The following is a 27,302-nucleotide window of genomic DNA, read 5'->3' on the forward strand; positions in this document are numbered from 1 at the left end:
TGACACCAGACTGGATGACAAAAGCTTCTCAACCGAATAATAACAGGCATTTCCCATATTTATTCTGTGTTTAATTTCCTCCTGAGTATCACTTATATTTGTTACTGTTGTTCCCAGGTATTTGAATTTTTCCACCTCTTCAAAGGATAAATTTCCAATTTTTATATTTCCATTTCGTGCAATGTTCTGGTCACGAGACATAATCATGTACTTTGTCTTTTCGGGATTTACTTCCAAACCTCTAACAATTACGTTATAGATTTGATCATCCCCAATTAGTGAACCTGGTTGTCCAAGTTCAGCACGAATTAATATTCTTATCTCTTTACTTGCTTCAAGTAAAATTCCCGTATTTTCCCTAATCGTTTGTGGATTTTCTCCTAACGTATTCACGTCATCCGTATAGACAAGCATCTGATGTAACCCGTTCAATTCCAAACCCTTTCTGTTTTCCTGGACTTTCCTAATGGCATACTCTAGAGCAGTGGTCGTCAGCACTCGCTAAAATGTGCAAAGGGTACGCGGTGCTGTCCCGTGAGCACTGTCGTGCAACAGAGAGAGATAGAGAGCATATCCGCTAGCAGCTACAGAGTGCACCCTAGTGCACTGCGTCTTCCGCGGGTAAGCGAGACTAGACCCAGCGTGCTCTGTGCTGACGATCCCTGCTCTAGAGCAAAGTTAAAAATTAAAGGTGATAGTGCATCTCCTTGCTTTAGCCCACAGTGAATTGGAAACGCATCTGACAGAAACTGACCTAAAAGGACTCTGCTGTACGTTTAACTGAGACACGTTTTAATTAATCGAACTAGTTTCTTGGGAATACCAAATTCTATAAGAATATGATATAAAACTTCTCTCTTAACCGAGTCATATGCCTTTTTGAAATCTATGAATAACTGATGCATTGTACCCTTATACTCCCACTTTTTCTCCATTATCTGTCGAATACAAAATATCTTATCAATAGCTCATCTATTACGCCTAAAACCACACTGATGATCCCCAATAATTTCATCTACATATGGAGTTAATCTTCTCAAAAGAATATTGGACAAAATTGTGTACGACGTCAACAAAAGTGATATTCCTCGAAAGTTACTACAGTTATGGCCGTGTGCACCATTCTCGATCATCTAGCCCGTTTATCAGCAATCACGGAAACATGGTCAATTCTTGACAATGATCAAGTTACAGATGCGGTGCACCGACATTTTCCCTCGATCAACTCATTACCGTCAGCTGACGGTACGCTCGCTTGAGAAGAATCATCTGAGCGCTAGGTAACCGCGTATAAAACAGCGAACGAACGCACTCTGTCAATTATCGCTTCGTTTTTGTTTGTCGCCTTGTCGGACTGTTTCAAACATCGTCACAGGTTTCAAAACAAGTTTCATGGAAGAAAAAAAGAAAAGAGCACCGAACTTCTCACAGTTCGAAGTGGGAATTCTTTTAGAACTCGTCGGCAATTCGGCATCTATATTAGAAAATAAAAGTACTGACGGAAGTTCTCTAAGAGAAAAGCAGGCTACCTGGTTGGATTTAACCTCACAATTCAACGCTGTTCCAGGTGAGTTATACGTGTTTACATAATTCCACATAATTTATACAGTGGTTATTTCATACTTTTGATAATAATTGGGAAAATTTTAGTATACGGATACCTCACTGACAATTATCTTGAAATAGGCTACTAAAAAGAGCAGATTTGTATGTATTTGTCGAATTCTCATCATCTTGCTTACGAAGAGACATTGCAGAGCCAATAATTTATTTGGGAAAATTTCAGTATACGGATACCTCACTAAAAAAAAAAAAAAAAAAAAAAAAAAAAAAAAAAAAAAAAAAAAAAAAAAAGGCAATTCATCTGTGTATGTCGAATACGCATCATCATGCATACGAAAAGGAAGTTTTTAGTGCCAATTTATTTTGTGTGCATGAGATTGGAATTTTGGAGTAAGAGGGAAAGGAAAGTATCCTTGTTCTGAAATTTATCCATTTATTTTGTGTTCACAAGGTTGGAATTTTGGAGTAAGAGGGAAAGGAAGGTATCCGTGTAATTTCTCTTAATTCAAGCGTCAATAGCCTTATTGTCCAAAACGTCATGTAGGTCCTAATAGTTTGAAACTGCAAATCTATAGCTAATAAGTGATAATCTCGCATTCCACAAAATGGTCATTTAGTTTTACTATATTATTACCAGCATATAATAACTACTTTATTATTAAATTGGACAGTTAGGCCTAAATAATATTTTGTCCTCAAGTAAAGTCCCCAGAAACATATATAAAATATTAGTCTATTTTTACAAAAAAAATACATATATTTTTATTATTCATCTGCAAACTTGCAGAGACATATCACTTTTTAGCCATCGATATATTATTAGACCTCCCTGTGAAAACTGTTGGGTAGTGTAAGGAGTGATTAAATGAAATTGAAGATTAGACAGAAGTGAATAAAATAAATTTATTGCAATTTATATCAGTGTTCAATATCATAATCAAGTAGTATTATAATTTTAAAAAATTCCAGCGGTCTACATTAATACAAATGAACATGACAGTTATCTGATAAATTAAATAATTTACATCAATTGAACATAATATGTAATAGGTAAATAGCCTATTTACAGTGAGGTCAGTATTAAACTATTTTGAACTACTTTTTACTTCACAAAAACACACAAAAAAACATATTTTTTTAACAATTTTCTCTTTTTTTTTTATTAATACAGAGTTGCCGAGTTAAAATTCTGAAAAAGCTGAAATTCATGTTAAAAACAACAAAAATAAGCTGACACCATTAATTATTATTTTCATAAGATAAAATAAGTAAATACATTACCATGCATACAATAACAAACTATTCAGCATTTGAAATGTAAAACACACAACAAATACAGCCAGATTGCTATGAATTATTTTTATTATACTCTTCAGTGTGGTACATCTGACTTTATTAAAATATTTTTTGTCAAACACTTGTTCAGGGCACTTTCCAACATAGTTTAATTTGCAACATGCAATGGAAGAGAGAGTTCTGAGTTTCATTTTGTCGTTTCTATAAAAATGTGTATTGAAAACTTAAATAAACCGATTAATACAAAATAGACATTGGCACAGCAATTGTGACAAAAGCTGACAACAGATATGAACTGACAAGCTGACAAACTTTAGAAAATGCTGGTCAGTTTTAAAACCTGACACTTGGCAAAACTGTTAATAAAATACACCAAACCTAAGTTAAGCTGAGCAAACCTAAACTAAAGTGACAAGCCAGGCTTGCTGTACAGTGAGAGTATATTTCCAAAAAAAATTTCACATTCTTTTTGTAAAACAGCAATTAAATCGAGGTTTTGCAGAAAAAAAAAAAGTTACGAAATCCAGTACTGACCTCGTTGTAAATAATGAATATGTAATATAATGTGGAGTTATTGGAAGCTGTGATAAGTAAAATAAAATTACACAAGTTCCTTTCTTTCTAAAATTAAATAAGCTTATGCAGGGTCCCCTACAAAGTTTGAAGTATATTGTACTTATGGTTGAAAATTATGCATTAATAGAGACTGTGAATACATTTAACCCACATTTTCTATATAGCAGCATAATTATTAACATGGTTTTTACATATTTATGTTTCTTTATGTTTTAGGTGTAACAAAAAGGTCTACACAAAATCTAAAAGTATGCTATGAGAATTTAAAAAGACGTCTACGCAAAGACCTTGCAGATGAGAAAGTAGAGACATATAAGACTGGCGGAGGAAAAAAGAACATTAAAACCACAAACATTGACCCTATGTATCAGCTACTGTAATACAGGACATCACACAGAGAGTAAATGTACAGACACCAGTCGATATGGTATCGCCTAATATCTTCCAAGAAAAGGAAGTGGCACACTCCAAGACCCCAGCCAGCTCCAAGCAGTACCAATGGAATCGTCGTCGGATGCCTCAAACACCAAAACCTTCATGTGATGCTGTAGCTGACACCTTTAAAAAAAGAATAAGTGTACTGGAAAATCAATTACGAATGATGGAGGAAGAACATCTAAAAGAAATTAGGATAAAAAACTTAAAAATTTCAGTGTTATGACAGAAACTAAAATACTGGAAAAAAAAAAAATTCTGTTAATTGAAATGCCTACCACTGTCTCTTCCCGTTTTCAACTGGGTCATTCCGTGTCATTTCAACCAATATTCTTTCAAAATGTCACCCACCATCTCAGATCATCTTCGTATTAGGTGAACATGTTTGCTTACCTGAGATGTGAACATAACCAAAATATTTGTTTTACCTGTAGCACCATTTCTTTGTTATAGCTTCATGAAAATATAAAAATTGCATATATGTCACAAACACGGTTTATAAGGTACTCCAGAAACAAAAATTGCTGCAAAAATGGAATAATTGTACTTGATTCTTGTATGTAATTGTTTGTTTGTTATTGAAGATTTTGAAATTACTATTGATATGAAATTATAATTGTTTGCTTTCTTTTACACACACGCACACACACATTATAACACTTTCCATGGATTTGGGCCAAATGGTTAATCCGTTTCAGTATCAGTTATCAGTAGTTGTTTCAATGGTCGTTCCTAATGTCTTGTTCCCCAAGGTTGGAAATTTTTCATTATTCTTGGGAGACAATGTCGTGGCATCCATTGGATGTGTTCAAACCAGTTATTTTTGTATTTAATCCAGCACTGATGTAACTTTCAGTTACTGGTAATTTAAAATTTGTTTATTAGCCTTGTGATCTAACAAAATAGCTATACTGCGCAGTTTTTCTCATGAACTTCATTTCAGCCGCTCTAATTCTTGATTTATCAGATGTTTCTAGAGTCCATATGTCACTGCCATACATTAACATTGGAAGTGCCAAATTGTTACAAATTTTACTCTAGTAGGTACTCCTTGAAAATTTTGTAGGTTAAAAAATATTATTTGAGTCCTGTTATTTTTAGGAACTTTGAGATGTAATTTTTTTCATTCTCATGAGACAGTAAACATCCTAAATAGTTAAATGACTTTGTTTGCTCAGTGATTTTATTATTAGTAACTATTTCACTTCTTACTGGTTCTTGGCCTATGAATGTCATCATTTTTGTTTTTTATGGTAGAAATTGCCATTTCATAAGCTTGTATAACTTTATTCAGTTTATGCGCTGCTATTTGTAAAATATATATATATATGTGTGTGTGTGTGTGTGTGCGCGCGTATTTTAACTGTATATACTTACAGCCTTAGACACAAAAAATGACAGATCTCCTGTAGTGTGAATTTGTCTAAGTCCATTTTGGACAGCACTTGGTTTACACGACTAGGGAAAGGATATTTATTTTGCACTTAATTTATTATTTGAATATATCTTCCTTATAACACATATATCTTCATAACACCTATAAACAGACAAATAAAAGCAACTAACAAAACAAAGAAGAAAAAGAGCGGAGTCATGCATAAGAAATTTCTTCATGTGTTAACCTAAGCTCTCATTGAATCAATTGAAGTCTTCTGAAGGGGACTTTGTATGGCGGCCCATCATTTTTTGTGTCTAAGGTTGTACATGATACATCATAATAAAGTCTAAATGTGGAGCAACATAGCTTTTAGAACCACTACATATCTGATACAAACAAAAATAGACATTTATAATTGTACCCCGGGTCCAAGTTTAGTAATATAATTTTCACACAAATGTTTGACATTTTATTTCCTTAATATTCCTGTCATTTGGAATTAATGGGTTCATTTGTTATGTTCTTCCTGTTGCTGTGTGCATACTGCCTTCACACAGTGTAATGCTCAAAAGCAACCTCACAGGTATCACTTTGAGACCTATAATATGATAATGCTGGGCCATGTGGACGCATACATTTAACAGTTATATCCCTTTCATCAGTATTTACTGCTTCTGCAAATCTTTTGCACCAGTATGAATCATATACACAAGCCACGTTGGAGTTTGCACTCCAACTGTAATTATTGCACTTCCATTGTGAGCTGATGCTGTAATGTTCATCAGCACTAACCTTTTCGCACCAATTTCATTTATTGACAAGGACACAAATTGATGTAGACTGTGAGTACCAGAAATTATAAAAGCTTGCTGAAATCGTTTATTCAGTTGGACACGAGTTCATGATGTCTTTTATGGTACAAAGAAAAATTTCAATTTCTTTAAGTGTTTCCCTACAGAAGTTGTAGATCAGACGTACTCATGGTGGGCACATCGCCCAGTGCAGAAGATGGGCGGGTGCTGGAAACTTCTGTACATGCAAACAGACAGTGTCGCGCACTCAGACCTATTGTAACCTAGCAGTAAGGTTGCTTGCGGTTTGTATCATGGATAGACCTATTGATACAATATTTATTTAACCTGGTAGAGAGAGATAAGGCCGTAGCCTTCTCTTTCCCTCTACCAGGGGATTACAACTACAATATCAAAAATATAATTTAATATTAAATTTACAATTACAATAAAATCAAAGTACTAAACATTACTTGTATGATAAAGACTGGACAATTTATTATAGAAGTTAAGACCAAAGAAAGAATTAGTTACTGATGTACAAATTAAACATAGCATAATTAAATAGGGATGAAATTACTGAAGATCGAAGTATTTTATGCTACAGTAAGGAAGCTATTTACAAAGAGAACAGAAAAGTACCAGCACTACATTTAAAGTGACTCTTTTTGTTCAAACTGACAAACTTGCCAAACACTTACTATGTGGGCACTCTGTTATAGGGACAGAATATAACATTGAGCCACATTACAACATCAGGCATGCTCAAACATATGATACTATGCAAATCATGCAAATCTGGCTTTCAGGTAGTAGCTCCCTGTAAAGCAGGTTTGAATAATCTCAAGGAAAAATTGTTCTGGGGCCGGGTATCGATCCCGGGACCCTTCGCTTAGCACGCGAATGCTCTACTGTTCGAGATGAGCGTATGCAAGTAATATAAAATTTAAAAAGACTGTCATCAGTGAAGTAAGTTATAGGGAAGTAAAGCATTATTCCAGACATTTCCCTGGTTACTGAAAAAAAAAACGGAAAAAAATATAAACAAGAAAATGCTTAAAGCAAAATCATAATGATAACATTTAGTTGTGCACATAATGTAAATATATTATAAATACAACACTCTAATTTGAAAAAAAGATATTGAAATAAAGTGATAAAATATTGTCAGTTCCACTAGGACAGTTGTTTTTAATCTTTTTTTGGAAAAAGAGGCCCCTTTGAAAATATGGTGAAAGCTATGGACCCCCTTTCTAGAAAAATATAAAAAAAGGACTAACATTTTCAGATACGCTTCTCCTTTTTTACTGCTGCTTTTTAGTTCTGTACTGGTCAATAGGAGCTGGATATTTTTGTGTATTTTACATACACACGGAATTGTGTTCCTGGTGATCCTGCTGACACAGTGTTTTGGTCTTAATAAATTGGCAAAATGTTGAAAAACAAACTATTGTGGAAGAGGGTTTTGCTTTAAAAGTAGAGTATAGTTCTTGCAGATTGCAAAGTATAAGGCATTTCTGTTCATGTACATTTTTTTAAATGCTTTGTCTCTGATGCCTGACAATATTCTGGTAAATTCAGATTATTATAAAAGCCAGTTACCATTTTCACGGTTTCATCTGCTAGCTTCTTTCCTCTTTTTATGTTTCAAAGATAAAGTCTCCCTTTCTCTTTCACAAGTTTTCTTCATTGCTTCACTCTCTTTCTTTTTTGACCAAATTTAAGAAACTAGTGTTAGTAACTAAATTTTTCCCTGCTAGTTACAGTTTGAATTTTTTGCATTATTAGGTCTAAAAGTATATCAAAATCTTCTGTCTTTTGCTTTATTTCAGTTCTAAGTGTTTCCTCTTCAGGTAGTGAAGCCGAATCAGGGTAAAGGATTCTCCCCCCCCCCCCCCCCCCGTATAAAATTTACCTAGTTTTGCTTTGAGAGAAGTTGATGCAAGTTCTATTTTATATTTGGCTACAGATGCCGTTCTGTGTTGTGGGATGCCATGGATGTTGAGACACCCAAACTAACAAGGCTTTCATTTATACCCTCTTTAAAGAAAATTTCCATAACAGTTTGACTACAAGATCATCCAAAGGACTGGACTGTTTGCTTCCTCAGAAACTTCTATTATTTTTTTTATCATTTTTCCTGCATATATATATATATATATATATATATATATATATATATATATATATATATATATATATATATTGAATAAGCAGTCGCGGACAGCCGATGAGGGGTGGTCCTCAGCTTGGGGGTTGGGCGAAGAGCTAACAACCCATCACCATAAAAAAACAGCTTGATACGAATCCTTCAAAGTGGGATATGATGATAGAGAATGGATTAATTTTGCTCAGGATAGGGACCAATGGCGGGCTTATGTGAGGGCGGCAATGAAGCTCCGGGTTCCTTAAAAGCCAGTAAGTAAGTAAGTATCATTTTTCCTGCAATTTGGACACATCTTTATGCCAAGTGCAGCATTATGTCCTTTCCTCTGTAATTTCCTGGCATTAACAAGGTAGGCTATATCTCTTTCAAACCAGATATGTTTTTTTGTGTGTTTTAAACAAATTACACTTGCTCACTATGAGTGAAAACCTCCAGAGATAATTATTTGTTCTTATGGTAATCACAGCATGTTGCCTTTGTTACAAGACTTGATATTGCTATATCTTCTCTCCATAACAGAAATTCTCCTCTTCTTTTGTTTGTTTATTTGTCATTAACAGACCCTTGACAGGTATCAGTATTTGAACAAAAGGCAGCATATGCATTGACTTTATGACAAGGTTTTACAGATAACACTCCATTACAATCACACAGAAATCAACGCAGCCTTATTTTATATGAAAGACTGAAAAGAATACCTAACGTAGACTACTGGAGAACCTTCTCAGATACTCGTACAAGCTTAGAGATCCAACAAGGTTTCATACAGAAAGTTAAATATCTAAAAAAAAACCCCAATATAGCCTACCATTAGACAAATATAGTATGGAAAGGTTACAACTTCCATCTTATCCTGTCAATAGATTAAAAATCCAAATTACAATATAACACTATCAACACAAGATTCCAGAAACTGAATGGGTACACATCTACACCGATGGTTCTAAAATCAGCAATAACTTTAATAATACGACTGGTGCTGGAATATATAATAAATTATTTTGCTTTTATATATTTCTAGGTCAAAATTCAACTCACTTTGATGAGAACTTGAGGCAGTCAATTCTACATAAAAACAACTTTTCTATCACAGTAACCTCTTTAATAAAGCTGTTATATTTAGCGATTCTAAATCAGTTATACAAGCCATTAATGCAAACACCTATGCAACAAAAAGAATTACTGAAATTCACCAAAGTATCAAACACTAAGTTATCTCTTCACAATAAATAGTTTTGCAATGGATTCCTTCACACTGTGGAATTCTTGTTAATGAGATAGCAGATTTCTTAACAAAAATTAAAAAAAGGCACAATGATCCAACAAATTAAAAATTCATGTTTATCATTTCAATTTTCCAAAGTAATAATTAAGAAAATCATCCAACAAGAAATACACAAAAAATTAGTAGGCCTACATGAGAGTATAAATAAGCAATGGAATATTTTATTAAACAATAACAATTTAATTCCAGAATGCCCATGAATGAAAGCTGTCGTCGCACTTTTTCAATTATATATGTGATATGATTGTTTGGCTGCTTATCTATATAAAATAAATATTTTTCATACTCCTAATTATTTATTTTGTAAAGAAGAAAATACTATAATGGATATGACACACCTCAAGAATTGTACAAATTTAACAGTACACATCTGTCATAATACTGGGAAGCAAGAATGCAAATGGAAGAACTCCAATACACAGAGCATTAGCAACCAAACAACATTGACTTTTGAGACTGTTATAGTATTAAAGATTATACCTGTACAATAAAAAAAGTAATAAGCCAACAGCAAGTTTACACTATCTAAAATACTCGTAGGCCTATATCAATATTCCATATATAGCTTAAGTGAACTACCCAAACTTTTCAGAAATATAATGCAAAGCAGAGTTTGAAAATTATAATTTTACATATGCTTTATATGGCTTAATTTCTAGATTTTATCAAAGTATTTTTTTTTTTCTCGAGAACCTCTCATTTCTAAAAAAACAATTTTCTTCCCTAGTAAAGACTGGTGCACACTTAAAAAAAATCTACAATTCTGAATATACAGCAAATTGTTCTTTATAATATTATACATATCTAAATTTTTGAAGTAATTTGACACTTAGGTAACTAAATTACCAGTATACTGATAGCAAGAAGCCATATTGCGAAATTCTCCAATGTATATTGAATAAAATAAAGGAAGAATCGAGGCTCTGGCGTTCATTCTTTACTTTTTATATCTACATTTGTTCCACTCTGCACTCATCAATATCAGTTACTGAGTGAGAACACATGAACTTCAACGGGCTGTAACTCACTCATGCAACAACGGAATAATCTAAATTCTGCCAGATTTCTGTACTGGTACACATAAAACTCATGACCAAATATCATAACAATCGCTATCAGTGGGTGACATGTTTTAGTTGCACTGACACAGAATGACTCTAGCGCTTTGTCTAAAAAATAAGTGTTTCAGAAATTGCTAAATATAAAGTTAAAATTAATGTTCATAATTAAAAGCAAAAATTAAATTTCAATGTTATTACATTGATGCTACTGACTGACTTACCTTATTGAAAATGTTGGTTAATTATAGCTTGACGAAATGCTCTCCCAGGCACAGCATCATTGCGCTGCATCAACTCTCCTTGGGGAACAGGTTCATCATCATCAATGTCAGGGCCTCTTAAACCTCGTAACTCCTCTAGTAGTCGCACCATCTGTGGATCTTCAGGCGGTTCTTCATTGCTGGTGCTTCTGGCAATGTTATGCAGTACTGCAGTAGCAGTTATTACAGTCATGGCTTTCTGCAGACCACATCTCAAACCCACTGACAGTATTGGAAACCTTCTTTTCCATATACCATACTGCCTTTCTACAGTGTTCCTTGTTTTGATGTGTGCTCTATTATATCGCTGTTCGGCTGGAGTTAGTGGATTTAATAGTGGAGTTAATAAATATGGTTTGCAGGCATAACCTCCATCTCCTAATAAATACCCATGCGGTATTTCACCATTTTCAAATTGTGCTCTACGAGCACAGTTACGAAATATGGTGCTATCATGCACAGATCCTGCCCATCTTGCCACAATATCCCTTATCAATAGATTGTGATCACTGATTGTCTGACAATTCAAAGAGAAATAACCTTTCCTATTACGGAAGTGTTCTGCGTTGTCTCCCCCAGGAGATTGAATTCTAATATGTGTACAATCTATTGTTCCTATCACACCCGGAAATCCATCTATTTGATGAAATCCATCCATTACATTTTGTAAATCGGCCCTTGCTGGAAAAACAATGAAGCGTGGAAAGAACGATGCAATGATTTCCGACACTTCACTGGTGATACGCTGCACTGTTGTTCGATGTATATTAGCAGTGTCCCCGATAACAATATTAAAAGCACCTGTGGCATACGATCGTAAAGTTGCCAAAACTCTGTTCATAGGAGAAACGGGATTATTTCTGTTGGTAGGGAACTCTAACCTATCGTTCATTTGGTCCACTAACCACCACACTGTTTCTTTACTCAGTCGAAATCTCTCTTCAAATTTTCTGTCTCCCAGATCTTCGAAAGGATCTCCTCTTTCTACAATAACACCAATTCTATTATTTCCGCAGTGATTTGCGTGTTCAAGATACATCATTTCATCTTCGATTCCATCAAGTACGTCAAATCGTGCCGCCATTTTGGTTTTCTCGACTTGACCATGTTCAATTCAAGATAATCAGTCCCACACCCGTGATCAAATTTGATCATCATCAACTCGCTTGTTTAACTTTGATCGAGATTGATACTCCGCAAATTGGCGTTGAAGACGGTCAAGTGCCGACTTAACTTTGGTCAAATTTTGATCGAGAATGGTGCACACGGGCATTAGTCTTGTAGGTACGATTATGGATTCCTTCCAGTGTTCTGGTAATTATTTTAGCATACGAGTATAAACTAATATAATAAAAGTACTTAGAGCACTACTAATAAAAACACGTATACACTTCGTTATACATTGAGTAATACCTGTTGTTTCTTATCGCCTGGTTCTACAGTAGACAGTCATGAGATTGTGGTTATCGAGGGATATTATACAGGTGATTCAGGAGGAATATTAAACATTTTAGGGGCTGGTAATATGAACTATTCTGAGTAAGAGAACTGGGTATGGAGACACAGCTGTTTGAATGTTAAGCATAACAAGCGGTATAATTGTACTGCATAGGCCTATATAAAAGAAAGCTAAATTGCTAATTTACAATAGGTACATTTCAACAATTCAATGCACTTCTCCGCTCAGTTTGACAACAGTACATGACGTGGTACTCTACCGAGGTTATCTTGTTTTTATGAGGACAGCGCTATTCATCATAATGCGAGCGACCCTTGTGTTTACTTTTTTTTGTACACTTCGTCTTTCATCCATCCCCACAAACAAAAATTGACGGAATTTGATCGCCAATGCACGTGGCTATAGCGGCCGAACCATCGTTCGGGAAATATGAGATTTAGATGATGTGTCATCTGACGGCTAACACGTACAGGGGCTCCGTCATGCAGGAAGAATACACACATTATTGTAGAGTTCGAGAGTTCATTTAATACCCAGGCGGTGTCAAAGAGGCTGCTTCTTTTGAAAGATGAGGTAAGAGTTTGTTTATTGATTAGGTATTCTCAGATGCCTCTTCAATCACCGGTAATATGTCAACTAATGATGCACTAGCAATATAATTGACGTTCTTATATCAACCTTACATGAGTAAAAATCAATGTTGTATCTGGAGTTGACTGATAACAAAAAAGTTTAGTAATATTAATTAAAAGTAACCTTATAGCTTAAATTTATTCACTGTGGATAGTGGTGATAAAACTCAATGTATTGATGTCGGTATTAAAATGATTGTACTCATGAATAATCTTTGCAACGAAAATATGATAACACCGCTTGACATTACAAGTATCGATGCGTGTAAAAAAATATAGGCCTATGCAACACGAAGCCTTTCGCCTGTGTATTAATTGGACGCTCGGACTATATAAAGTGGCAGTTGCAATCTGTGTTTACATTGTCCGACCCTCAATGCACTCGAGTATATTATAGAATCATACCCTCGTAATAATTAATAACGAGGAATGCGCACAAATGTACAGTCGAGTATATTGCAAAGACGTTATAATAGTATACTAGACTCACACAGAGCGCTGGTGTGCTGTCCAAAATTGAAACCAGTCTGCGCATGTTTACGCCGCCATGCTACTGGTAGAAATAGAGCGGTAAACACGATTGTCATACTTGTCCTTTGTTTTGTCTCGGGTGTTTTTAGTGAACAGTGTGAAAGTAATGGCAATAGAATTTTGAAAGATGATATATTATCGCCGCGGACTCATGCTTAACATGTCGGCATCATACAGTAACGTGCGGTGTGCTTTTAAAACATAATTTTGCCGCCCGATTGTTGCTCTGTAGGTTTCACTCTAAGCGTCACGTTGTCACGTCTACTTCCACGATAAGAATAAGCACTAGTTTGTTATGTTGGCTTTCTTAACTCTTAATAATAACTCTTTAATAATAATTTTTAATCACATACCTTAATGTTCGTCCTCAGCACAAGACAGTGCAACCTCGGTTTTAGTCCACGTGGATTAGACAAGTAAGTGTCATTTAATAATGGAAGAAATTGAAAACAATAATACAATTAAATTTGAAAGATCTGCCGAATGTTAGTGCATGGGCCGCTCAAAGACCTGCCGAATGTTAACCATGAGAGCGTGGCGATAATACCATCCCTGTTTAATTTTCCAAGCCATTTGCAAAAGGTACGACATAATATTATCTCTGTTGTTACAATATTAATATAATTAAAATCAATCAGTAATTTACGACAATAAAGAATACTTATCAGACTGTAGAGAAATCACACTGAGTGAATTATTTAGACTTACACATCATATGTTAAAACATTAGTGGAAAGATAAATTTTTGTTTTTATTATGTAAATGAATTTATCTGCAAGATTATAAACTTACATTCAAGATCCATATATGGATAAATAAATATACAGATAATAAATAAATAAATAAATAAATAAATAAATAAATAAATAAATAAATAAATAAATAAATAAGTAAATAGCTATAATAGCTAAGCCTTCTTTGTGAACTTATGATTTAGAGTTCACCTATAAATAACTCTTTTACATTATTTTGCCGGACATATATTTTATTAACAAAAGCAAGGAATGGCATCTTATTGATATTACATATGTGCATAAAAATTATGTACCATCACTCCGCAAGCAATGATAATATATCTATTTTATTTATTTAAAATGAAAATACAATATGTAAAAAATCCACACATAAAAATGTGTTTTTTTTTTATCTTACATAAAGTGATTGTTTAGTTTTTAGGTCTTCAAATTACCTATTGTTTGCAATGTATTAGGTACCGATACTTTTTATAATTGATAGCATTCCCTTTATTAATTGAAGATTTTTTTTAATGATTTATTGATCGATCAGCGCATTTAGCGCTATACAGATCAATTGAAGAATGAATTCAATGTAATTTGGCTACCTTCGCACATTATATTTTGCCAGATTACCTATGTCCTGTGGTCTAGAAGTATCAGTAATATAATTTTCGATTCTTTAAAACTTAACAACAGGTCTATACTGATTATCACATATTTATTTCACTTAAGAATTTGATTATAATAAGAACTTGTGTAATCAAGGTGCATGTATTTATGTCTTGTGATCTAAGAGTAATGTATGTTAATATAATTTTAGATTCTCTGAAACCTAACAATTTGCTGATTATCGTAAAATTATACAAGCTATAATATGTATTGTGTAGGCCTATTTATGGATGTATGAGTATGTTTTCTATAAATTGCTGCGTACGTATTTCCTTTTCTTTAATGTTCTAACGCATATCAATGAAACTTTGAATATCTTTATTTCGTCCTAATTTTACGTTAAATGTCGAAAATGGCCATAATCTGTCAATTTTAGATAATCACAGCGTTAATTTGCGTGATTTACGTATTGCTATTATGCGTCTGCTCTCCAACAATATGGCGGCAAGCGCAGCGTTCAATTTGCCCCGGTTTCCTCGTTTGGCGCTGCCGAGACTGTAGGGGCTTGGTATATTGTCGTAAGCGACATCGCATTTCGCGCAGACTCGAGCAACAGTAGCTCCACTCAAGCAGAACAAACCTCCGGTCTCCACTCATATCCCAACTACTGTTTAGTATAAGGGTTGTCCAAACTTTAAACTTGTAGCTTATTCATTGATTTTTTCATCAGACACGGAAAAATTGATACATACTAGAACATTTATTTTTATCATTTAATATCCCATATAAATGAAGTAGGACCACATAATATACATTAGACCCACTATTGAACATAAAATACATATGGATTTTTTTTCTTGCTCGATGAACAAGAATCAAGACATTTCTTTAATATGTATTAGGTATACATGTAAACACCATTCCTCTACAACAGCATTAAACATAATATCACTGGAAAACATTAATATAAAATGTCTCTCCTTGCCATTGTAAGGCTTGTTATGTACAACTGTATCCACACCAGTGACGTGCGGTAGCCCAACAGATTAGGCCTACCCAAGCAGCCGCGTAGTCAAGTTTTCTTTTCCTTCTTACTATATATATTTGATTAAAATACTTATACTATTACTATTATAAAAATACATTGGTATTTGGTACCAATTTTGTTTTACAAAATCTATAAGATTAGGCCTACTGCAACTACTGCCTAAAATTAAAAATACTATTATAAAAGACTATTCTAATGGCCGGTTTGTCCAAGTATTGTTAGAACACTTAACGACTGTTAAACCATCAACAGTTTGTTAAATACAGTTTTTCCATTTGTTCAACACCAGTTTGGCTTAACAGATTCTTAACCGTTTGTTAACTTTAAATGTAGGATTTCAGGCCGTTAACTCATTTAACAAACAGTTAAACATGGCGGATAACACCACAGCTGTTCAGACAAAAGTTGTGAAAATAACATGTTATGTTTCTCTTTGAGGAATGTTTAGAGTAAGGGCCGGTTTCACCAAGCTTCAGTAAATCAGTCCAAATGAAACATTAACTAGTACTGAACATTAAAATATTTACACGAATACGTTTATATTATGTGCGCTGTCTCCGTAGACTTCAAGCCCAGCAGCTATATGTCCCTCGTCGCGCTAGTTGCGTCATGACTCTCCGGTGGAGCAGTCAGTAGCGAGTTGGCTTGCCAATCCAGGGGCCCGTGTTCGATTCTCGGCGGGAACAATTTTTTTTTATTAACGTAACTAATTTTTATACATGTTACCTTTCTTCATTTTTTTAATTTTGTGTAGTGGAACGAATTATTTCGCACTCTGGCTCCACTAGGAGAATTTAAAAAAACTCTTGGGAGATCAATTTTCTTCCCGAAATAAAACTAAGATAAACAAACAAATTAAAGAAAAATAAAAGAAATACACATATGGATCTAATACATTGTCCACATGCCACCGGCGTCTATCACTGCCTTGCATTTTCGGGGCATTGAGTCCACCAGATCGCGGAAACAGTTCTGGTCCTTAGCGAAATCTTCCCAGGTAGCCAGAACTTGATCCCAGATCTGATCTGGATTTTGAGGTGGGATGTCTCGATATTTGTCAATCCTCCTCTTTTTTTCATGCTTTTCCGTGAACCGTCTTTGAACGTTTATGGCGGTGTGCGCGGGGTGATTATCCTGCAGGAAAATTAAATTTCCATCAGAAAGAAAACGATTATAAATTCCAAGAATCCAGTTCTTTCGCTTCTGTTTTAAAGCCAGTGCAAACATATCTTATCGCTAGCTATAATATAATTCTAATAAATGAAAGTTAATATACCAATTAAGTTTTGTTATGTTTCAAATGCACATTATGTATTAATTTACTAATATTTCTTAGGTACCGGTATGTAGTTATAATAATCATTTTCATGTCTTAAAATAAAACTCAGTTGTATGTTACCTAGTTGACTAGTTTCAGCTTTGTCTCAGCCGTTGTTATGATATTCTAACCTATGATCAGTTTCTTCTAAAATTTTGAGTACCGGTACCACGATGTTCGTGACGCGGTATCTTTTGTGAATTTTTGTGTCATTCAAATTTTCAAAATGATCGGTTTTTAAATGGTTAACATTATCTCCATTTGACTCTTAATTTTTTAGCAGTTCCAGATATAACAGTTCTGCGTCGAAACGTTCCGCCATTTTATATTGCAACTAATGTATAATTAAAAATTTAAAGAAGGAACTTTCTATCACTAAATTTAATGATAGTTTTACTGGTTCGTGAGGCTAAAGATGCTTGGTGAGATATAAAAATGATTTAATGAACCAGTAAATACATTAATGAATCATGAAAACCTTAATGAAGCTTTGTGAAACCGGCCATAAGACTGGTAATATATAATTTAAAATATATTTTGGAATATTAATATAGGGAAGATAATCTTTATAAGTCAACTGATTATCATACTGACGCTTATTTCGATGCTGAGCTATTACCCATTTAATATTGAGGAAATGTGCGATCTCAACGTGGCAAGAAATTGAAGTCAGATTTGAATATCCTACAAACAGAAATAGGCCACTTGTTCCAATTCACCAGCTACTATTAACTCTAGATTCTATGTTACTGGCTCTTCAACTATAGCCGATGTCAATAGTGCTTCAAAATACGCAGTGAGTAAATAATAAAATGTTTCAGCAGCAATTGCTTCTTTAGGACGAAATTACATATAATTTATACATGGACCTGAATTAGAGAATTTTATATGATACGGAATTCTCTTCGGGGTTTTGTGTACAGTTGACTACACACACATTCGTGTAATTATTGTCACCTAGTGGTCATAATGCTGAGATTTTTCTAAACAGAAATTCATATTTAGCATTATAAAATATAAGCATATTTTTATTATTATTCAATAGTAGTCAATGCAACTTTCATTTATCAACTCTCTGTACTGTATGAATCATGGCTACTGTAACAGGTTACGATTTTATACAGTACAGAATTTAAATAATAATATCAGCCAATAAGAAGTTGTCTTACATATGCAAAATCATTGCCAACTGCTGTTGAGTAGTTAGAATAGTATTAACGACAGTTAAAGTTAAGTGTTGGTTATTTTAAACAAAATTGTGTTGGAAAAATGGAAATCATCTTAACAAAACGTTAAAAATAAACCAGCTGTTAATTTAACATTTGTTAAGCCAAATTAAACATTACTTGGAAAAACTGGCCATAAGTATTAGTAAATCGTGACGAGTTATTCCATCTTGTTGAGGAAACATGTGGTAATCGTCGACCCAGAAATTCATCAAGAAATTTTGTGCGCTCTGATGATTTGGAAAAAACCGCTGCAAGCCCAGAAGGAGTACCAAAAAATATACGGCATTCAGGAATACTTGAAGCACTTTGGGACAGTGCTAAATTTAAACAGTGTGCATAGCAGTGAACAAAGCTTGTGGAAAAGGTGCCTTAATATTAGCTTGACACCATGTAATGAAGAGGCCATCACTGCACTTCCATCGTAGCTCTGTGCGACAGGTTTCTTACTGCAGTTTGAAAAGTCTTGAATATGTCTTAAAAACAAGATCAGAATGTGCTGCCGCTGTTTTGTCCTCACTTACATTACGGAGGCACACAAACCGCTCTACCACCCTTCCTTCAATCGTATATCGATAAACGAGAGAAAATTGTGATTTACTCGAGACGTCAGTTGTCTCATCAGTTAATATGGCAAAAAAATCCGATTTCTGTAATTGCTGTTTAATTTCCTTATTAAGTGCACTGGCAACAGATTCAATTAAATCATTTTGAATACGATTTTATACATCTTTGAATACTGTAGATGTCTCCAAATGATTTTTTAGAAGAGGGTCGTACCGGTCGGTGTAGTCCAAAAATTGTAAATAATTACCGCAGTTGTTGGACATTTTCGACTTACCGTTTCCTCTAAATGAAAGTTCCGGTTTTTCAAGTAAACAATTGGCGTTTATAAGGCTTTTCGGAATGTCTCTATTGCGTGTTACCTTTTCATTATGTAGAATAATACTTTGTTGTGTTTGGTCACTTAGCTCAGTTTCAATATGCACAGTTCCAAAAGTCGCGAGTGCGTTAGAAGCACGAATATGTGTAATAGCAACATCATGATCCCGTATTGCTTTAGTTAAATTACTATATTTAGCTTTTGTTGCTGATTTAAATTATTATTATCACCAGACATAATCAAAACTTTTTATTGCACTTATACACACGTACACAATGTAATTACAAAGTACCGGTACAAACAAACGCGAAACAGTACGTTTTACACTCATTCGACTTCGCGCACACAGCCAGCCCAGGTAGGCTACCGGCTGCTTGGGGTATATGCATTTACTACAGCTCGACCAAGTTAAGTCTGCGAGCCGAGAGGGGAAGTTGGAGGCAGTTCTGTAGTGAAAGGAGGCGGTAACGAGAGGAGACCAGTACAGTCTCATATGACAGTAAAGTTTTCCTACTGCGCTTCAGTTCATAGAGCGGTAACAAATTAAGACGCTTTGAAATAGACTGTACTTCTACTTCTGCTTGACAGTGAGGTTTGGCGTTCTGATTGGCAAGCGTGGGCGTAGGAGAGAAAGTTGCATGAGGGGGGAGGCAGCGTAACTGTTGCCTTTATCTGAAGACAAGGACAAAAAATGAGTGCGCTCCGTAGTGTATTTTAAACGATGTGCACACGTTGAAATCTGAGCGTCAAGTGACCTATGTGGCAACTGTGTTTTGCCTCTACATTCCATCCCGATATCCCCACTCGCAGACTTGACTTGGACAAGCTGTAGTCTCGTGAGGCGTCCCTCATTGGTTAGAAGTGATGATGACGTGGGTTGTCATGGCAACTTCCATGCTAACCTGCATTCAGCACTGCTTGCGCTGCCACGCTGCTTCCAGCTCGGGACCGCAGTATGTGCATTGTATATGCCCCATCACGCGACTTACAATTAACAAAACGTATTTAGAAACGTTTGAGAACTTCATGATTAAATAAACAGAAAGTTTAATCATGGATTTACGTAGATATCGTGATTCTTATAATCATCAGTGCTGCCCAAGCCGTGCTTGGGTTGCTTGGGTGGACTGCACGTCACTGATCAACACCCAATGAAAATTGGACACATATTTATATGAACATTTTTACTCAGGATATTCCATACTAACACTCCCGAATATTTATTGGAAGGAAATCCTAGAGACCCTGTGAGGAGGTTATAAAGCATAGTTCTTCCATGTGAAAATGTAGCATCCTCCTCATTAACTGCGTAATATAATTTTTATTCATCCACTGTAGGATAGAGAGCGCGATGCAATTGCTTGTACACAACACGTTGGACGATGTATTTCGAAAATCCAGAAACTTTCTTAAATAGGCCTACTTTTTTTATTCGGTTTACGTGAATCAGGAATCATGGCCCATGTTGGCTATTCTAGCAACAGTTGTGCTGTGGATTCCGAGCGCCCTAAACACTGACACTATGGGATTCTTCACTGCTGGATTCGAACATCTTCCATGCAACAATCGCATAATCAGGACCTAATATTTGTCCGTCTCTTGATATAGGACCATACCGAATCAGGTGTGAACACGATGCCTCCCAAAAGTTTCCAAACTGCTAAAATGGCCGACAGTTTTGGTAACACCCATGCGCAATTTTCACTCCAACATACACACACATACTAGTGCAGCTATAAGACGAGTTGCTGTCCGAGGGTTAAGGATGGTCCACAATAAACCGGGAACGGAAACGACAACGGAAGCGAGAATGGAAATATTGTTAAAATAAATTTAATGTATTTAAATGTGAGCATTCACAATTAACGAGAAGCTTGCCGGAGATCGGGAACGGAAACATGAAAATTAATTGTGAATGCTCACATTTAAATACATTTTAACCAGGGGCGGCTTTCGAAGGGGGGCTGCAGAGCTGCAGCACCCCCAGACATTTGTGGTTCTTGTCTCATTTTATGTTGTGAAATACATTTATTATACAGTCTCTATTTAGCGGCTGGAATTAAAAAAAAATTCGCTCTCATTGACATGCACGCAATCGTTAATGAAGCCACTTCCTCCCCTGGAGCTGCCAATCTCGTCTCGAAAGCTTCGCGCGTTAGTTTTACTCCTCCCCCTGCTAGCCCCTTGCCGTGAATCCAGAGTTTCCAGGCGCTGCAAAATTTGCAGCAGTTTGTCAATAGCGCGCAGTTTTAAATACATTTTCTTTAACGTTGTGAGTATAACAAGTGCGACAATGTTCAATTCTATACAGTATTTACAGTCTATTCAGTTCAGTACCTTAACAATTCAGGAGAAATGTGAAATTACTACGCGACTAAGGCGGGACCCGTTGTGGCAGAATGAGGGACTCCGTGCTCGCTGCGTATGTTTACTGCTGGAGTGTCGTCACATCCAATGCCTAGCGTTTCAATCTGGTCGCAATGCCGCATGTAGGCAGACGTGTGTTTCGTAGCCAAGCGCGGAGCGTTATTTATAATACCATAAAGTTTTGTGATGAAGAAAAGACAACTGGTTTATTCTTATCTCTATCAAAGACAACAGAGTGTCAGGCAGCTATTGTGAAGATAAATAAGGAAACACTTAGTAGCAGTGGCGGCTCGTGGGTATTGAATTCAAGGGGGCTGCATACAAAAATAAACCATGCAACTAACCTTATTTAAAGATTACTGTAGTTACATGTGTTTTGTCTTGTAGGTTGCAAACTTTTGAATCATCTTGTTATTAATATCCGATATGTCGTTTAACATAGTCTTTAGGCTACAATGGAAAGCATAGCTAATGCGGTTAGTCTCTCTTCTCTCATCGTATTTCTGAAATAGAATTTTACTCTCTTCAAACACGAAAAGCAATGTTCTGGTTCGGAAGTTGTCATTGGTAATGTGATAGCTATGCGTAGTAGTTACACAACTTCTGAAAATGAGGCCTGCAAGTTCTCAGACAGAAGAAACTGCAAGAGCTTGACTGCGTCACTGATATTTCTGCATTCTTGTCTCTGATACGACACAGTGAGTTCCGTTTTTAGTTTGTCTTTATCGTACATTGGAAAAAGCTTCACACATACATTTAGGTCATTTTCAGCAAATTAGCTTTTGTAGCATTCAAATTTTTCTTGACACCGAAGAGAAGATAATATCAGATATCTATGAACTGGAATCGAGTGTTAGCTTGTGTGAAAATGAGGTCACACACTTCCTTGGCTGCCGCAACCCTTGTCTGAATCCCTTCGATCTTACGACGCTTTTTAGGGTTTTCATTTTCACAGATCTCTCTGCTCAACTGTGCACTGTTCCGTATTGTCTGTATGGCATTAACAAAGCTTGATATGCAGAGTCGACCTCGGTAGCATAGTCGGTAGCGGGTTCGATCCCGGACCAGGTCGATTGCATTTTAATGAGACAGGCTCATGTCAGTAGATTTACTACCATTTAAAAGAATCCTGCGGAACAAAATTCCGGCACACCGGCGACGCTGATATAACCCTTGCAGTTGCGAGTGTCGTGAAATAAACCATAATTTAATTTTTGATATGCATATTTGAACCATAGAAATATCTAACTGGCGATGTTGTAGTTGGCTGTATAATATATCTACATGATACATCAATAAATGAAAAAAACTGAGCCAGAAATTGAATTCAGGATCTTTAAGAGTACGCACCAGGGCGCTTGCCTCATTTATTGTGATGTTGTTAGATGTTTCAGATTCCATTATGGATTGAAAACATTCTAGCAATGGCTCCTTCTTCTCATGAACAACATTTACTGTTATTATTTTAAAACTCCATCTTGTTGCCCCAGCTGATGGAATTATCTTTGAAACACATTAATCTAAAACAGACTGTGTGGAGATCGAGAGAAGAAAGCAGGGATACTGGAAAAATTAGCAAAAAATATGCGAGCTTTGTAGGCTATTTTGTTTAGCGGCTCTTTCCATTATGAGATTCAACTGATGGGCACTTAATTTCACATTTCTCCTGAGTTGTTAAGGTACTGAACTGAATAGACTGTAAAATATTGTATACCTTATTTTATTTCAAGGAGTGCAGTTCGGTGGCTCCTTTGAACACCGAATTGCACTCCTTGAAATAAAATAAGGTATACAGAATTAAACATTGTTGCACTTGTTATACTCACAACATTAAAGAAAATGTATTTAAAACTGCGCGCTACTGACAAACTGCTGCAAACTTTGCAGCGCCTGAGAAACTCTGGATTCATGGCGAGGGCCAGCAGGGGGAGGGGTAAAACTACGTGCAAAGCATCCGAGAAGAGACTGGCAGCTACAGGGGAGGAAGTGGCTTCATCAATCCGTCCTTGTCTCTCGTTTCGCTCTGACAGCACCAGGGCAGGAAGTGACTTCACTAACGATTGCGTGCATGTCAATGAGAGCGAATTTTTTTAAAAAATTCGAGCCGCTAAATGAACCTGTATAATAAATGTATTTCACAACATAAAACGAGACAAGAGCCACAAATGTCTGGGGGTGCTGCAGCTCCGCAGCCCCCCTTCGAAAGCCGCCCCTGATTAGTAGTATTAGAAAGGAAAGTAAAGAATGTGAGGACAAGGATGTAGAAATATCTACACCAAACAAAGTTAGATGACCTCCTGCAAATAAGGTTGAATTAGACGACATGGACAAATGTATCATAAGAAGATAAGTTCATAAATATTATAGTCTCTACAAAGAGCTTCCAACATTAGGAAAGTTGCATACATTTTGTAAGAGAGAGATAGGTTTTAAAGGGTGCAAGGAAACTTTACGAAAATTCATACTATCCATGGGGTTTGCATTTAAAAATGTAAAGATAAAAGGAACTATCTAGTAGAACGCTCTGATATAGTAGCCCGTTATTTACCTGGACGAAACATGGTTCCATACTCATTACACTGTTCACAAATGTTGGCAAGACGTAAACGTGTCAGGAGTTTATACAAATAGCAGTGCAGGTCAACGACTCATAGTAGCGCATGCTGGTGGTAGTGATGATTTTATACAGGGTGCTTTCCTCATATATGATGTTCGGAGTCCGGCCACTTTAAAATGCTAAGGTAAGAAATGTATATCAAATGAAATATTGTATAAAATACAGTACCTACTTTAGTTTACGTTACTTTCGATTCATGTTTCCTCCTTTACGAACACCGATGTTGTGTGTTTTCTGAATAGATTCCTATGTGTGTAAGCATATGATAAAATAAAACAAAACAACAAAGTTAACTATATATACGAACATATAACATATAAAGCGTGTTAATAATAATGAGACAAGAGCGCAGTTCAGCATGTGCTTCATTTTGCATCTGATGCGGACTTTACAGCACGGCCTGTGTTGTGAAGCGAATCGCAGCGCCAGCAAACAAAACGGTTCCCGCCTTGGTCGCATAGTAAGTGCCCATCAGTTGAATCTCGTAATGGAAAGAGCCGCTAAACAAAATAGCCTACAAAGCTCGCACATCTTTTGCTAATGTATCCAGTATCTCTGCTTTCTTCTCTCGATCTCCACATAATCTGTATTAAATTAATGTGTTTCAAAGACAATTCCATCAGCTGGGGCAACAAGATGGAGTTTTAAATAAGAATAGTAAATGTTGTTCGTGAGAAGAAGGAGCCATTGCTAGAATGTTTTCAAAACATAATGGAATCTGAAACATCTAACAACATCACAATATATGAGGCAAGCGCCCAGATGCGTGCTCTTGAAGATCCTGAATTCAATTTCTGGCTCAGTTTTTTTTTTTTTTTTTTTTTTTTTTTTTTCATTTATTGATGTATCCTGTAGATATATTATACAACCAACTACAACATCGCCGGTTAGATATTTCTAAGCTTCAAATCTGCGTATAAAAATTAAATTATGGTTTATTTAACGACACTCGCAACTGCAGAGGTTATATCAGCGTCGCTGGTGTGGCGGAATTTTGTCCCGCAAGATTCTTTTAAATGTCAGTAAATCCACTTACATGAGCCTGTCTCATTTAAACACACTTAAATGCCATCGACCTGGGCCGGGATCGAATCCGCAACCGACTATGCTACCGAGGTCGACTCTGCATATCAAGCAGCGAGATCTGTGAAAATGAAAACCCTAAAAAGTGTCGTAAGGTCGAAGGGATTCAGACGAGGGTTGCGGCAGCCAAGGAAGTGTGTACCTCATTATCACACAAGCTAACACCCGGTTCCAGCTCATAGATCATCTGATATTATCTTCTCTTCGGTGTCAAGAAAAATTTGAATGCTACAAAAGTTCATTTCCTGAAAATGACCTAAATGTATGTGTGAAGCTTTTTCTAATGTTCGATAAAGACAAACTAAAAACGGAACTCACTGTGTTGTATCGGAGACAAGAATTCAGAAATATCAGTGGCGCAGCCATGCTCTTGCAGTTTCTTCTATCTGAGAACTTGCAGGCCTCATTTTCAGAAGTTGTGGAACTACTACGCATAAGCAACCAGAACGTTGCTTTTCGTGTTTGAAAAGAGTAAAATCCTATCTCACAAATACGATGAGAGGAGAGAGACTGACCGAATTTGCTAAGTTTTCCATTGTAAAGATTATGTTAAACGACATCATATTTTAATAAGATGATGATTCAAAAATTTGCAACCTACAAGACAAGGCGCATGGAACTAATCTTTAAATAAGGTAAGTTGTATGGTTTATTTTTGTATGCAGCCCCACTTAATTCAATACCCACGAGCCGCCACTAATTTTAACAATATTTCCGTTCTTGTTGTCGTTTCCGTTCCCGGTTTATTGTGAACCAGCCTTTAACGCCAACTGCAATGTCGCTTACGATACTGAATTAACTATGCATGCTAGCCGTAATAAGTATAAATAAAAAAGTAGGTCTGTTTATAAAATATGATGAATTTTCTAAATACAAATATCGTCCAACGTGTTGTGTAAAAGCAATTCCATCGCGGTATCTATCTACAGTGGATGAATAAAAATAATACGTAAGGATCCTACATTTCCCTATAGCAGATCTATGTTTATAACCTCCTCACAGGGTCTCTAAAGATTTCCTTCCAGTAAAATATTAGGGAGTGTTAGTATGAAATATTATGAGTAAAATCTGTGTTTTTTGGGTAAAGGGAGATAAGTCATAAAAATTAGTTTTGAGATAAATGAAAATTAAAATTGGGATCCTTACTGCAAGTAATTTTATACAGAAATAGAACACATCAAATTCTAGTATTCTTTTGATTTTTGCACATCCAATTGCATAATTTAACTTGTGTGTTCATCTGGAGAACAAAATTCCATCTGCACAAAAATGACAACCACCTTCACCCGAACACCACAGAAATGTTCATGTAAACATGTGTCCAATTTTCAATGGGTGTGCAGATACAGCTGTTTGAATTTTACGCATAACAAGCCTTACAAATGGCAAGGAGAGACATATTTTATATTAATATTTCCATTAATATTATGTTTAATGCAGTTATAGAGTAAATGTGTTTACATGAGTACCTAATACATATTAAAGAAATGTTCGTGATTCTTGTTATTAAGTTCATCGAGCAAAAGAAAAAAAAAATCAATATGTATTTTATGTCCAGAAGTGGGTCTAATATATATTATACAGGCGTATTTCATTCATATGGGATATTAAATTAATGAAAGTTCCAATATATACCAATTTTTCCAGTGGCTGATGAAAAAACCAATGAATAGCTACAAGTTTAAAGATTTAGACAACCATTACACTGAACAGTATCTGGGATGAGTGGAGGAAGGGGGGGGGGTTTGTTCTGCTTGAGTGGAGGTACTGCTGCTCGAGTCTGTGCGAGGTGCGATGTCGCTTACGACAGCGAATGAACTATAAGCCTAGATCATATATAAAACAGATCAGCCAAGCTTATATTAAATTTGGACGCAACTAGAAAATAACGGATGCTATGCGTCGCTAGTGTCGAGAAATGAGCTTGCAATAACCAACACTAGATGGCACAGTACCTGAAAAGTACATAGAGTAATACGA

At 35.7% G+C, this 27,302-nt stretch overlaps 1 protein-coding gene and 1 long non-coding RNA gene across 4 annotated transcripts in view; one reads left to right on the plus strand and one right to left on the minus strand.

Annotated features, from left to right (window-relative positions):
- LOC138699663 (probable replication factor C subunit 1) overlaps positions 1 to 27,302 on the minus strand; it is a 233,206-nt gene that overhangs the window by 160,232 nt on the left and 45,672 nt on the right. Inside the window, exon 2 of one of the 3 annotated variants that reach the window (XM_069825725.1) lies at positions 2,453 to 3,993. The exons of the other annotated variants lie outside the window; for them this stretch is intronic. Coding sequence (XP_069681826.1) covers positions 3,955 to 3,993 — 39 coding nt within the window. The 3' untranslated portion in view covers positions 2,453 to 3,954. Of the gene's footprint in view, positions 1 to 2,452; positions 3,994 to 27,302 lie in introns of those variants that run through there. 3 annotated transcript variants of the gene reach the window in all.
- Positions 1,115 to 3,754, plus strand: LOC138699707 (uncharacterized). The gene is made up of 2 exons (XR_011332062.1): positions 1,115 to 1,567; positions 3,652 to 3,754. It is a non-coding gene; the product is annotated as an uncharacterized lncRNA (long non-coding RNA).

Source organism: Periplaneta americana, chromosome 1 (assembly GCF_040183065.1).
Source record: "Periplaneta americana isolate PAMFEO1 chromosome 1, P.americana_PAMFEO1_priV1, whole genome shotgun sequence".
Taxonomy (NCBI): Eukaryota; Metazoa; Arthropoda; class Insecta; order Blattodea; family Blattidae; genus Periplaneta; species Periplaneta americana.